This window comes from Columba livia, chromosome 21 (assembly GCF_036013475.1).
Source record: "Columba livia isolate bColLiv1 breed racing homer chromosome 21, bColLiv1.pat.W.v2, whole genome shotgun sequence".
In the NCBI taxonomy this organism is placed as follows: domain Eukaryota; kingdom Metazoa; phylum Chordata; class Aves; order Columbiformes; family Columbidae; genus Columba; species Columba livia.
Window position 1 is genome coordinate 4,170,085 of NC_088622.1, and position 14,050 is coordinate 4,184,134.

Sequence of the window (14,050 nt, forward strand, 5' to 3'; positions counted from 1 at the left end):
CAAAGTGAATGCAGAACTCCCCATAAACAGTGGGTTTTCTTTAACTTTCCCTTGTGCCAGGCTGATTACTTTGCAAACATGAGTCTTTGCTACTTACAAAAGCAGGGCCTAATACAAAAGATATTCATATTGATGTATTTTATTGTATTTAATCTAAGAAATAGTGTGATTACTACTCCATCTCATTCAGATGTTAAATTCATATATTCCCATTAAAAAGAAAACAGGATATATATAAAAAGAGAAAAGTTAGGGAGAAAATTTGAACCTTCTTCTGGAGTGAGTGTAAAAAGAGCCTGATATGATCAGTTATGAAGAAACAGATCTTAGGAGTGCAATGTAAAAGCAACTTGAGCAGTTTTCAGCACTGGAAACTGTTTAAATAGTCTCCTTGCATAGGCACTGCTGACAGGAGTGTTTCTGTCCCCAAGGCAGCATTTCTGGCATGAGAAAGGTACCAGAATCCCACTGAGCTTTATCACGTTGATGCACAAGAGTTCTACTGTTACTGTAACCAACAGAGCCATGATCAGCCCCTCTTCATCCTGCAGACCTGGCCTTCAAGCTCAGTCTAGAGCCCCAGCTCAGAGATTCAGGTAGTTCTGGCTGTTTTTCAGTGAGAAGGCACCAGGGAGCCTTTGTGTTGGGGACAGAAGAACAGGTAGTGTGGACGGATCAAAGAGCTAGCCTGGTCATTAGGTTTAGGAGTATGTGGTCCAAACATCAGCACAGAAGCCGATTTTTCTCTCTCCCTGCGGTCAGTGGACGGAAGGAGGAAACAAGGGATGAGAAGAGGAATTTTCACTTCTGAGTTGGAGAGTTCAACAGCTCAAAAGTATCATCCACAACCTGCCAGAGGCAGTTTTCAAGTGGGAAGTCATTGTCCACCAGATTGACCAAGTAGTAGTTGTCATGGATGTACTGGATGATCATGCGAGAGGGTGACTCCTCTTCATAGAGCTTGGCCCATTGCTCGATCCACAGTGCAAAGGCCTCATCCTGACAAGGAGAAAAAAAAAAGTGCTTGTAGTGGTATAATGCACGTTAGAAAGCTGCATTTTCATTATACCTCATTTAGGACAACCAGTGTCACACATGCCTAGCCAGCCTGGGGCCTGTTTGTTCTCGGTAAAAACTGCTAGAACTGAGCGGAGCCTCCTGCTTTCCAGTCAGGGGGAGGGACGTGTCCTGAACACAACTGTTCAGAGCTGAAAGGAGATGCATTTGCAGTAAAACGGCTCAATACTGCCCCAGTGCGTGTAAGAGGGGAGTGAGAGCTGCTGCCCAGAGCTCTGGGGACCAGCACAGTGACAGTGGCAGCTCCCAAGCCTGGTTACTGGGCACCTGGTGTCTGTGAAGAGCTCTTGTCAGCACAAAGTTCTCCTTATACTGAGGGAGCAGGAGGAGCAGCATCTGGACCTCTGCAAACTAATATCCCAACAGTCCTCAACTGCAAGAAGTGTCACAGTCTAGAAACAAACCAGACACCCTGAACTTCCAGGATATCAGAGCAATGTATCCAGCAGGAGGAGGACTCACCTTCCAGGAGAGGAAGCTTACAGGATCCACCACAGTGGGCTGGATGATCTCTCTGCCTGGGAAGATGCCCCAGGTGACAGCATTGGGTTGCAGATCTGGAGCATTGGTGATATTCTGGCCCTGCCAAAGGAAGAAAAATTTTTGTGAAGGAACGGCCAGAGGAGGGATTGAGTGAGTTGCAACAACTGCATTTACCCTCTCCTTGTTAAGAGGTCACACAGCTGACTTGCTTCACTTTCCCTTCCCTTCATCACTTTGTCACACTTGGTTCATAGCAATATCTGAATCTTTAATATTTGCCTCTCTCCTAAGGTGAAAGGCCCTCCCAAAGTCCTGTAAAGAGCCTACCTTGACATTGACAATGTGGTAGTTCACTCGCAGCTCATACTTCTTCAGCACTTTGAGCAGCGCCGTGACGATCTCACTGGAGGTGAAGAACTCTAGGTATGCCTACAGGGAAGGATGGGAAAGAGAATAAGAGCCTGAACTCATGGGAGGGCTGGGACAAATACAGGCAACCAAGAGGACAGCCTGACTTGTACATTTCTGGGAATGGACATACAACAGAGCAGGCTTGAGCAAAGGGCAGAGCAAGTTAGTAAGAGAGCTGGGGGAAGAGGAAAAAACAAAACAAACACCCCAAAGCTAAAAATCCAAAGAGCAGAGGTAACAGCCCAGGAGCAGCCAGCTCAGGACAGCTCCATGCTTCCCATTTTGCACCCCAGTAAGCAGACCGGCTGGAATAAGCTCCAGCCAGCGTAACCACAAGTGCTGTGCCTGGGAGAGTCTGTGCCAGACAGAGCAAAGTGCTTGGAAGAGGCCTGAGTTTGACCTCTGTCCTACACAGCACCCTGTGAACAACAGTGTCCTGCAAAGGCAGCCCAGTCTGGTGAGCGCAGAAATCGGGGGTCTCAGCTGGGCTCTCCCAAGCACCCCACCATTCCCTGGCCTCATCTTTTGTTCACCATTCTCCCGGTGTGCTTATACAGCCTAATTCTGTACTTGCTCCATCTACTGCTGCTCTGTGCTTGGCTGCTCCCAACAACTGGTTCCCCTCCTCCCCTTTCCTGGCTATTGTGTGAGATGATGGATTTCCCCTCACCTCGGGGGATTTTTTTCCTTTGAAAACATAACTGCATTTGCCATCTGCTGGTCTCATGGCTTTAGCGGTTTGGATCCCTTTTGAACAAGGCTGCTTTGTTTCCTTGTATGAGCCACTTGCTTGGCATTTACCTTGATGGGAGATTCCTATCACAGCCATTACTGGCAAGGCTCTAGGGCCTGAAAAATGCAGGACAGCAGGAGGCAGGCAGGGCAGGTAAAGCTGCTTGCAGGCCAGAGAAGGATCCTGGCAGCTGTCTGGACAGCACAGCAGTCATGCATTGGGGTGGGGGCAATTGGTGGAGAGCTCTGCCTTAGAGAAGGACAGAAAGGGGGATTTTAAAATGCCCAGTTATTACCGTGAGAAGCTGGGTGGTAGAGATACTACCTCACTGATTCCCACTTCATGAAAAACACTTGTGCTCCTGCAGTGAATGGGATCAGATGCAGTGGGCAGGTGTGTGTTTGTACCTAAAACTTTATAGCCCTGCTCTAGAAAGAAGTTAATAATAATTACTGGCTGAGAACAAAACCAAGAAACTCTATAAATGTTCAATAGATCTTTTGAGATGGGAGAAAACAGCTACGAAATAAGCCACAGAGGTGATGTAGTCCGTTTCTTAAGAAACCAAAGGAGCTTTGCCTTATCTCAGCAACAAGGTATTAAGATAAGGAGCCCACAGAAGGATTATCTGGCTGAAAGCCTAGGGCCTCCCTTCCCAAGAGAGACCAAACGGGGTCATAACTCAGAGCAGTGCAGTACCTTTTGGAAAACATAACCCCCACTGGGCCCCCAGCCTACTATGGGGTCTGTGGATGGTTTGCCATTGATGTTTGGCTGGGAGTTGATGGTCAGGATTCCTCGTCTGTTAACCTTCTCCAGCTGCTCCTTCAGAAGGTTGGTTTCAGTAGCAAGAGGGTCATCATTCCAAGGCATACATGTAACCTACCATGAGAAGAAAAGATGTCTCACCATGGATGTAACAACCCTTTGTTTATCGTCTGGATGTTGAACTCCAGCTGTTGGATTCCCTTCAGCCACTATCTCAGCAAGTCCTTTTGGATAGGGAAGTTCCAATTCTTGTTTAGAAGAACAATGTGGTACCAGGAGCAAGAGGAAATATACACTATTGTCTATGTCACACTGACCATCCCTTCCTGGGCCATCACTTACCTTGTGGCCATTCTTGTTGGGTTCTCCGGTGATATAACACGTGAACACCTCAAAGACACTCTCCTCACCAGTCAGCTCTTCTCCCCACATCTTCAGGAGCTCCTCCCGAGGAGACTTGCTCTTCAGGTAGAAAAGGTAGTAGTCCTTCAGTTCCCCAAAGGCTGGAGAGGAGGAGTTACCCCTGTAAAGGGACCAGATAAAGGGTTAACAGGCCACTAGGAAGATAAGCTGATTTGGTGATGCAGGAAGACAGCCACCTAGGAAGAGAAGTATCCAACAGAATCCACCTAGAGACCAAAGGCTTCAATATCTTGGTGCCATTCTCATCATCTTATCAACGCCATTCTCCTCATCTTATCTCATCCAAGCAACTGGGGGCCACTTTGTTAAGAAGCCACCTGTTCTGTCAAGCTCAAAGTGTGCCCGGGATGCTCACTAATAACAGACCAACTGTGGAGCAGGTTTTCCTACCACACCTCTGCCTCATTGCCATTGCAGGCTGAGAGCTTACCATCGGCCGTTGGGGAAATCATCCCATTCTTGAGTCCGATAGATGTAACTCTTTGGCCTAGAGGCCCAGAAAATTGGCCGAACGTCTTCGACTCTTCTCTTGGGGTGAGCGCTGACTGCCCAGGGCAGAGGCCGCCTGCATGGGAGGAGCAGACGTTAGCACAGTTCCTCTGCTGACTTTCCATTAGAGGCTGAAAGCCCTTCCCCTGGAGAACTTTGCCTCTGGTGAGAGCAAGTAACAGGGGCTGAGAGGAATTCTATTTGTCAAGAAGTAGGACAGAAAACTCTTCTTCCTTCATGGAAAATCTTTTCCCATTCAGTTCCCTCACAGGATGCTCAGGAGGTGTCTATTAAATGGTTCAGTACAGGACTGACACCTGAAATTGAATGAAGTAAAGGAAAAGCACTGTGTGAAGCTGTTAATGAGAATCAAAACCAGCTATCCATTTTCCTTTGCTTCCTCTTATCTCTGCTGAAGCCTGTGGACTCAGAGAGAAGTCCATGTTCCCTTTATCAGCTGCAGAGAACCCTAGAAATCCACAGCGGGAGCTCACGTAGCACCTCGCCTGTAAGAGGGTTGTGACAGACCTCAAAAAACATGTTTCTTCCAAGTGGCAGCTATAAGAGTTTAGGTTTTAAGTGTTCCAGAATAGGCTACTTTAAAGCCACTTGACTAAAACTAATTCCTCCTTCAGCTGTCCCCTCCATTCCTCCCAGCTTTTGTTAGAGACCTGCAGAAAGGTGCTAAAAAAGAAAAAAAGCAGCAGAGGAGAGGTGCAAATCCATGCATTGCTTGAGCCTTCAGTAGATGGAATGAATGTATGTGAAAGTCCAGCATATTCTGCTCACCTGGGGTCCTCATTCCACATGCCCAGGCGCTTAAGGACTTCGGTAGTAGCCACTTCCCGATTGAGGGTGTAAAAATGGAGCCCGTGCACCATGCCACTATCCAACAGCTCCCGGCACATGGACACCGCCAGCTCCACCCCGTAGTTCCGGATAGCGGCATCATTGTCCTTGATGGGTTCAATCACATCTTTGATTTCTTGAGGCACTTCCAGCTTGGAGAGCTTCACCAGCTGGCGCAGGGAGTGGTAACCCTGGATGAGGATGCAGGGGATTTTCATTTTTCCAAGGCCCTTTCCTGACATCCCAGTAACACAGGTACTTGTTCTCAATTTTGTGGCAGGAGATTTAGAACTGGGGCTCCTGGATTCTATTCCTAGGCCCCGCCTCTAGGATGATAAAGCAGTCCTGGCTGTGTCACTTTAGGTGATTTCTTCCCATTTCTTTACTCGTTGCCTGAGTCCTAGGATGCTGACAGTGATGACTAACACCTCAGGACTCATAGGCCACTGTCCTTTATATCCCATTTTTGCCATATGGATACAGAAAACCTTTTAAGCTTAATATTACATGCCTAAGAGTTTAATTTGGCAAACCACCTACCGATTCATCGCACCCTCACTTCCCAGAAATTTTATGGAGGATATTTACAGACTTCTGTCAGGCTCTAACCCACAAACACCCAATATCCTGGATCCTTATTCCCTTCCCAAACTAGAATTACTGGATTTCACCTGTATGGGGAAGATGCCAGGAATAATGGGGCAGGTGATGCCAATGGCTTGACAGTCCTTCATGAATTTGAGAAAGGTTTCCGAGCGGAAGAAAAGCTGCGTAATGATGAAGTCTGCCCCAGCAAGGACTTTTTCCTTCAGGTGTCTCAGGTCTGCCTCGTAGCTCTCTGCTTCAGGATGACCCTTGGGGTAGCCTGTGTAAGGAGAAAAACACTAGAAATCAGAAAGTGTCACATCTGATTGTAGTGTAACAGCCCAGGTAGAAACAGGGACTGCTGAGCTGATTTCCCTGTCTCGGACGTTACCCATACTCTGCAATGAAGGACGTTTACCTGCCACACAGACGTCAAAGTAATCATCAAATTCATTGCGAATGTGCTTAACGAGGTCAACAGCATAGTTGAAACCATCTACTTCTTCCTCCCATTCCTCACCGACAGGATCTGAAAAGAGAACAAATCCACAGCTCTCTCCAAATGTCTGCTGGACTCAGATCTTCTAGTTCTGTAAAAATCTCCTGCTATCAGAAGGAAGACAAAGATGAAACCCTCAAGTCTGCAGTTTTACCCATGGACTGCTTTTGCCTGCCCTTGAGCTGGAGGGGCTACTAACAAAGGGATAGAGTGAAATGCAGTCTCAACATGTAATTCCCACAGCAGAAGTAGCCTCTAAATGGTATTTCTCCATTTTTACCCTGGACTTGAACACAACAGCAATACAGCCTCAGCCCCACGCATCACAGGATGAAAGGATTCACCTCCACGCAATGCCATGATGTTCTTCAACCCAAGCCGCTTGGCCTTCTGCAGATTGGCTGTGATGTCATCCTTGGTCTGATTGCAGCACGTCATGTGCAGGATGGTCTCCAGGCCGCAGTAGTTGACTGCAGTGTTGGCGATAATCATGGAAGAGGTTTCCTTGTCAGATGCTGGGTCTCCGGCAGGGTGCCATGTCACGTCAACGAAGAGCGGACCACCTGCTGCCATGCGGTCAAACCTGTGGATTTCAGAGCTGTGTCAGCCCACCAGGTAGCCAGCTCCCCTCCTCTCTTTGCCTGCGATATCTTGCTCACTGCTGGAATGCCAGTGACAGGCAGAGAAAGCTTGGAATGCAGCAGCAGCAGAGACCAAAAGTGTTGATCTATGAGTTTAGCAAGTGGCCAACATAAATAAGGAAAGTCACCCTTTAAGACTGTATGAGGAAGAGATTAGAGTCTCTTGGATTAAGAAGCAACTTCCTTCAAACCTGCTCTATTAGACTGATATGTCGTCTGAAAGACAGCAAAGTCCCATTCCTTTTGAGATGGGAGACTAATGCTGCAGCCCGCTGTCCCCAGCTTTCACTGCAGAGGCCACAAATATTAACAGACGGACCAGATCTCTGTTGTGTTCCCAAGTATGAGACAAAGGCTCCCCGAACTTGTCTCTCTCCTACTCTGGACTTTCTGTTTAAAGTAAACCTGGCACTGGCATACAGCAGATATAAAAAGAGTGATGAAACTCCCTCTTCTCCTCCAGGTGAGTACATGGTGGCTCCTGGGGCTCCCCACTGGGCTTCATGGTAACCTTTAGCTCTGCTGAGAACTATCACCTTTCATTTAACATGTAGATGGGGACATCTGTCTCAAAGGCTAAAACTGCAGTCCTCTGTAATACAGAGGCACAAACCATAGCGGCTGGATGATTCTGAAAGCAAGTGGGAATCTCTATTCCAGAGACTTTGGCACACTGCCTATCAAGTAATATTTTTGGCTTTTAATAGGTATTTTTCTGCTCTCTTGTCCCCCAGAATTCTGCTTCAGCCCCAAAGCATGACAGTGGGGTTGCTCTATCTTCACAGAGCACAGAAGAGGGGAAACAGTCTGACTCCCTCAGTAACCCCACCATGACTCTTTACTCTTCAGGGCCTCCCAGGAAGACAAGTTACCTGGTATCCATTACCCTCCTCAGCAGGAAAGCACAGCCCCATTACCTGCTTCGTCACCTGGAAGAGGAGACAGAGCATGGGGCAGAGCCTGCCTCATTAGCTATTTCCCAGCCCTCCACCAAAATCACTTCATCTCTCCCCTCTCCCACCCTGCAGCCCTCACCTGGAGATGAGATTGACAGCAGCGTTGGCTGTGCGTGGAGGGAAGAACTCCAAGGAGAACCACCTGTCTCCAGAGTCCAGCCGTCGGCGCATCTTCTCCCGCAGTCGCTCATGCCGGTCAGCGTCGAGGACAGGGGTGGAGCAGCGCGAACTGTCCTTGGAGCTCTCGCTCCCGCTGCTGCTGCCGCCATCGGACTTGGAGCTGGAGCTGGTGCTGCAGGTATGCTGGGTCTCGTTGACCATGGTGAGCTCTCTGGAGGAAGGGAACAGAAGGAGCACAGTGGGTACAAACAGGACACACATCTCGGCAAGGGGCAGTTACTGCTGGGGTGGGCAGCAGATGGTGAAAAGGAAGCCTGTGCCAAGACCCAACATTAATCATCAGCAAGGAGTCCCTTTTGCCAGCCCTCGCTATAAGCTGTAGTGGGGCATCGGGTGAAAAAACAATAGAAAGTGTATCTTTAGACAGTGCTGAGAAAAATAACATAGCAGATGGCTTCATGCCACTTTAATGCAGCTCTTCTGTGCCCACTGGGCCAAATTTGGCTCTCAAAATTGAGTCAGGTCAACATCACTTTTGCCCTGAGTACAACTTAGCAAGCCATGATACTCATGTGCATCAGGTGACAGCCTCTTTGATCTGGTGGCCTTGAGCTGGACATGCCAGCAAATATTGTTTTTCTTCTACAGCAGCTGCTTCTTGGACTGTATCCATCTTCAGAGTTCCCATTCTGTTTGTTCCCAAAGGGCAGCACTCCCTTACAGCGTAGGTAGGAGAGCAAGTGTTAATGGGGCAAGTACACAAGAATGTACAAACTATTGTTTTGTCAGAGAAAAAACTGAAGAATCCCCTCTGATCAGGCCATCCCCACAAATATCATCCTTTATTTTGTCTTTGCTGCCATCAGACAGTTGTATTTCTAACTGTTAGCCTTCTTCCACAAGAGACACCATCTCCACAGACAACTGTCCCCTGAGCCAATACCCCTGCACACACTCAGCTCTTGTTTTTATCAGAATTGCTGTTCTTTTCCTCACCCACTAAGGCTGCTTGGGCACAGGGTCTGCAGAGACCATCCCCTTCTGCCCGCCTTGCAACACAACCAGCTGCGCTTGCTTGGCTTCACGAAAAACAGCACTGAAAGTCAGTGGTACAAGTGGATCTAGGATGCCTAGCTCCTCTTAGCTCTCAAAAGTGTTTCACCCTATGCCTTTAAAATTAGGCAGTGATTACAGATAACTAGAGAAAATTTGGATCCACATTATTTGCTTATGTACCTGCCAAAACTTAAAATTGTCACTGGAAAGCAGCAAGCTGTCTGAGCACTAGGTAATATTGGAGCCTGTTTTGGAGGAAACGGTTGCATGAGCTGTGCACACATTGTCCTTAACATAACCTCAGTGGCTTCAGGTCATCCAAGAAGACTTTGAACTCATCTTCTAACTGTTTACACTGAGTTGCCAATCAAGCAAAACTGTTTGGGAGAAAGTCTACTTTTACCACCTGGAGACCTCTCCTGCTGGCAGGAGATATGAGAAAAGAGCCAGGCCCTCTGTAGCTGAGAGGAACTGGGAGCCTTAAAACTCTTGTATAACAACATTGGGTCATGGTAAAAATCAGCAGCACTGACCTACTGACAAGTCAAGCAGAAGCAACTGCTGCACAGTAGCAGCCCTGACCAAGCTCTCTCAAAAGACTTTGCCTGACAGCCACATGGCACTAATCTGGGAGAATTATCCCAAAGCACATGCTGCTTATCAAGCTAGAGGTGCAAAATCACATGCCAGCAACTCCCAATATCTCACTTCTAGCAAGTGTGTCACAGCCCCGCAGGCAAATCAAAGCATCTCAGTTTTCCATCTTGAGATTTAACACCCATCACAGGGGAAGGGCTCACGTTGTCTCTATAGGATGAGACTTGCTGTTGAGGAAAGGTCTTTACCTTACTGGCAACCTGGAACCACAAACACAGGAGAAAGGTCCCACTTAAATTTTGTGTACAAGCAGCATTTGGAACAGTTTCCTCACCACCAGATGCATCACAGATGTACTGGCAGAAGCTTGCCGTTATTGCAAAGCAAAAAAATATTTTCTAAACAACAGAAACAGTTGCAAAATAACACAATGTTAAACACCCATCAGAGCAAAGATCTGTAGCCCAGCACATCGATGCTGATGAGCATGTGCCTGTTGTGTTTAAGTGATGCTGCTGGACTGTAAGGTATTTTTACTGCTTCTAGGCCTGAGCTGATACCCACACATGTAGTGTGGGGTCTGCATCCTCCTAAGCTTAGTTTTCCCACCCAAGCTAAACTCGGCTGCAGAGACAAACGCTTCACATGGGACTTCGAATCATAGAATGTCCCGGGTTGGAAGGGACCCACAAGCACCATCGAGTCCGGCTCATGTCCCCGCACAGGACTTGTCCCGGGCCGTGGCACCAGGTGACAGCGGGGCAGGCAAGGGCCCCACTGCCGGGCACGGCCGCGGAAAGGCCCAGGGAAGCCCGACACCTCCATGGGCTGCCGGGGGACAAGCTGCGCGGGGGTGTCCCTGCCGCCGCGGGATCTCCGCGCCGCCGCCGGGCTCGGGGCCAAGCGGGGACCGAGTTCCAGCGCGGTCGTTCCTTCACCTCAGCTGAACCCGGCCTCGAGCAGCCGGCGGGCAGATCGGGCCGCGGCGCAGCGGCAGCCTGTCCCGGTATCGCGGCGGGGGCTGAGATGGGCCGCCCTCCCCGGGTCCCGCTCACCTGCCGCCGGTGTCAAGCGCTGCGCATCGCGGCGGCCCCGGCCCGCGGCGCTTTAAGGGCGGGCGGAGCGCGGCGGGTCACGTGGTGCCTCGCGGTTTCCCTTTTCCGACATGGCGCCGTGGCCTCAGCTCCCCTGGACGTGCCGGCGGGGCGGGGCCAGGCGGCGGCTGCCGCGGCGGGTGGGGCCGGGGCGGGGCGGCGGCGGAAGATGGCGGGATGCGGGACCGGGCTGTGCTGCTGCTGCTGCCCGCGCTGCTGCGGCGAGCGGGAGAGCCGCACCCCCGAGGAGCTGGTAAGGCCGCAGCCCCGCGCGCTCCCGGCCTCCCCCCTCCTGGCGGCGCCCGACACCGGGCCCGGCCTGGCCGGCTCTGGAGAGCGCCTGAGGGTGGGCGGCTGTGAGGGGCGTTGAGCGTTGCTAAGGCGCTGGGCCTCTGCTGCAGGTGCCGGTGCCTCAGCCCGCGCTCGGCCCAGCACCTCAGGGCCCGGTACCTCAGCCGGTGCTTTGGGCCACGGTACCTCAGCCAACGTTCGGCCCAGGGCCTCAGCCGTTCCTGCTCTTTTTTCTCGTGTTGGACACGGTAGCTCAGCCGCTGTTGCCTCGGCCTGCGCTGTGCCAGCACCCCAGACAGTGTTTGCTGTGGCTGGGCCTGGTGTCCCAGCGCCTGTGGCTGATGTCTCAGCATGTACTGCTGCTCCTCCCGGGCACAGCAGCCATTGCAGCCGTTAGAGGAGAGCGGCCCTGGCGGGGACTCTCTCCAGCAGCCCGGTGCAGAACAACGGTGTCTGTGCAAGTTTCCTGCCCTGTGCTTCCCTGTAACCTGTTGTGATGGTAGCTGGAATGTGGGTTTAGTACTATGCTGTGTGGAGCTCCCATATAGAATGTAGCGCATTCTTGCTAAGTTGCAAGCTTTAAGGTAAGGCCCTGTACAGTTATCCCAAGGTTGATGGTGGTCTGGTAATCAGTGCTCTGACTTTATAAGCAGTAGTGGCATAGGCCTAACCTTAACTTTGGCTCTGCTGCCGATATTCATGAGCACCTGTCCATGCATTTGTTCCCCTGCTCATTTTCCTTTCCCATGTTTGTTTTGCAGACAATCCTAGGAGAAACTCATGAAGAGGAGGATGAGATTCTTCCACGCAAAGACTATGAGGTGAGAAATTAACTGATAGTAGCTTGTGAAATCAACGTGGAAAGAACTGCAGACAGGTTTTGATCTGTTTGGTTTTGTAATGGGGCAGGTACTTAAAATGCATCACTAGTTAGATTGTATTGGCACCAACAGAAATACCAAGAGTTGCTGCACTTGCAAAAAACTTATAATCATGATACATTTCAGGGTTAAAGCCCTGTGAGTAGAGCTTCAACACCCACTCCTCAAGTCAGACTCCTGTTGAGGAACTTTATTTTCAGAGTTTGCTACATTGTTCCACTTTTTTTAAATGTGAGATTTACAGGCTCTAGTGGTCTTGTTTCCTCATGACTGCAGAAAATATCTGTAGCGACTTGGTCGCTGTTGCCTTACTGTTGTCTGTTGCCATACTGGCTCTCAGCAGATCTTCCCATCTCTCAGATCCTGCTTCTTATGGGAGACTTTTGCTTTTTGCATGTCTGTATGGTGGCCCTGAGCTATTTAGAGCAGGTGCTGTCAGCAGGGGTGTCACCAGCTCAGCCTGTTACTGCTTGGCTTGAAAAGGTGAAGTTGTTGTAGATAGAAGCAAGTGGTACTTTGTGAGTACAACTAAACAACTCTGTATTGCTTTGAACTCCTTGCTCTGACAAGCTTCAGAATTGATGCTGTTCATCTGGAGAGGAATTCTTATCTAGTGTTCTGTTGTAGGGAGAGGTTAAATATAAAGATCTGATGTTATCCCCAGCACTGTCAAATTGAAAGCACTTAAAGAAGCAAAGTCTAAATCTATATGACGTGATTTACTTAAAGTTGTATTAATCAGTCACATTCCTGTTTGGTTCCCTATGTCTTTCAGCTTGGGCAATGAAATTGGTCTGTTCCTTCACTTCCTGATTCTCAGGGTCTGGCTCTGCTGGAAATATTTGAATGAAGTTGCTTCCAGGAGTTTTTTTTCTTCTACTGTTTGCAAAACCTACTGTGGGGATAGTAATGACCTCTGTAATCTTAAACAAGGTCTGCTAACCGTAGTTTTTTGCTCAATCTGTTGGAGCTGATTCTCTTAAATTGACCTTTTGGCATTCTTTCAGAGCTTGGATTATGATCGCTGTATCAATGACCCCTACTTGGAAGTTTTGGAGAGCATGGATAACAAGGTAGGACCTTGTTCTTTCTTTTTCATTAGCTTGAGAGCTAAAACTGTGGACATTTCCCAGAGAAATTGGCCTAGGGAAGTTGTAGATGTCCCATTATCAGAAGTGTTCAAGGTTAGGTTGGATGGGGCTTTGAGCAGCCTGATCTGGGTGAAGATGTCCCTGCCCATGGCCGGGGGGTTGGACTAGATGAGATTTGAAGGTCCTTTCCAACCCAAAGCATTCTATGATTCTAAATATTCTCCACTGCAGGAAGTTTTGTGGGTTTTTTCTTCTTTATGGAATAAATTCTTATGCTTTCTTCGTGTCTCTATGAAAAGAATAAAAATATATGTGGAGATTATAGCTCCCAGCATCTGTTCTGATCCTCAGGTTTAAAGTGAGGGAGATGTTCAGCATTTTCAGTTCCCTGTTTTCAGTTTGCTGTTGTCATCATCTTCTGTTGATTTATCACTCTAGCTGTAACTGAGCTGTGGAGCCCAAAACCACATTTTTCTGTTCTCCATTTCTATGTTGCTTTGACTTGGCTTTTTACTTTTTATCCTCTTCCCCAACAGAAAGCGCAGAGGTATGAAGCGGTGAAGTGGGTGATGGTTTTTGCTATTGGAGTCTGCACAGGCCTGGTAAGGGTCATGCTGTTTGGGGAATGATGAAAATTCAGGAGACTAAGCAAGAATGGTTTAGAAGTTGATGGCTGAGGAATAAAGAGGAGGAAACATTCTCTTTCATGAAGTGGAGAGCTTAGTAGCTTGAGTTGTCTTTTGGGAATTATAGCTTGCTGTTGCTAGATTATTTTCCAGGAAGCCTTTTTTTCTTTCAGATCTTACTGTGCTTTCTTTGCAAAGTATTTTGGCAAATCCTTTAATTCTGCATACAGAAAAACTTGTCCAAAGTGAGCACTTAATAAAAATGGATATTAATTTACAGTTGAACTTTATTTTTTTGGTGTTTGGTAGTACTAGTTTTGCTGCATATGTTTCTAGAGCATTTGAAAATTAGCTTTGCTGAGTGTATGCCTCAATTAAAC

General features: G+C 48.6%; 2 protein-coding genes across 7 annotated transcripts in view; one reads left to right on the top strand and one right to left on the bottom strand.

Annotated features, from left to right (window-relative positions):
* Positions 1 to 123: 123 nt before the first annotated feature.
* MTHFR (methylenetetrahydrofolate reductase) lies at positions 124 to 10,878 on the bottom strand. Of its 3 annotated transcripts, XM_065037596.1 has the most exons (13): positions 10,743 to 10,786; positions 7,994 to 8,245; positions 7,831 to 7,887; positions 6,662 to 6,900; positions 6,237 to 6,347; positions 5,905 to 6,098; positions 5,174 to 5,424; positions 4,326 to 4,460; positions 3,815 to 3,995; positions 3,404 to 3,586; positions 1,888 to 1,989; positions 1,540 to 1,659; positions 124 to 999 (listed from the first exon to the last, which is right to left on the bottom strand). In XM_065037596.1, the coding sequence occupies exons 3-13, from the start codon at positions 7,839 to 7,841 to the stop codon at positions 802 to 804; spliced, it is 1,725 nt and encodes a 574-aa protein (XP_064893668.1). In that variant the 5' UTR covers positions 7,842 to 7,887; positions 7,994 to 8,245; positions 10,743 to 10,786; the 3' UTR covers positions 124 to 801. The 3 variants fall into 3 exon arrangements, with proteins under 3 accessions (XP_064893668.1, XP_064893666.1, XP_064893667.1); XM_065037594.1 differs by lacking the exon at positions 7,831 to 7,887 and having other exon boundaries at positions 10,743 to 10,878; XM_065037595.1 differs by lacking the exons at positions 7,831 to 7,887; positions 10,743 to 10,786 and adding an exon at positions 9,799 to 9,942.
* Positions 10,879 to 10,884: 6 nt separating this feature from the next.
* CLCN6 (chloride voltage-gated channel 6) overlaps positions 10,885 to 14,050 on the top strand; it is a 45,652-nt gene continuing 42,486 nt past the window's right edge. For all 4 annotated transcript variants that reach the window (XR_010467424.1, XR_010467425.1, XR_010467426.1 and 1 more), the window contains exons 1-4: positions 10,885 to 11,034; positions 11,834 to 11,893; positions 12,961 to 13,026; positions 13,581 to 13,646. Coding sequence is in view for 1 of the 4 variants with exons in the window: in XM_065037592.1 (XP_064893664.1) it covers positions 10,951 to 11,034; positions 11,834 to 11,893; positions 12,961 to 13,026; positions 13,581 to 13,646 (276 nt within the window). In the remaining 3 variants the exon portion in view is untranslated. The remainder of the gene's footprint in view (positions 11,035 to 11,833; positions 11,894 to 12,960; positions 13,027 to 13,580; positions 13,647 to 14,050) is intronic.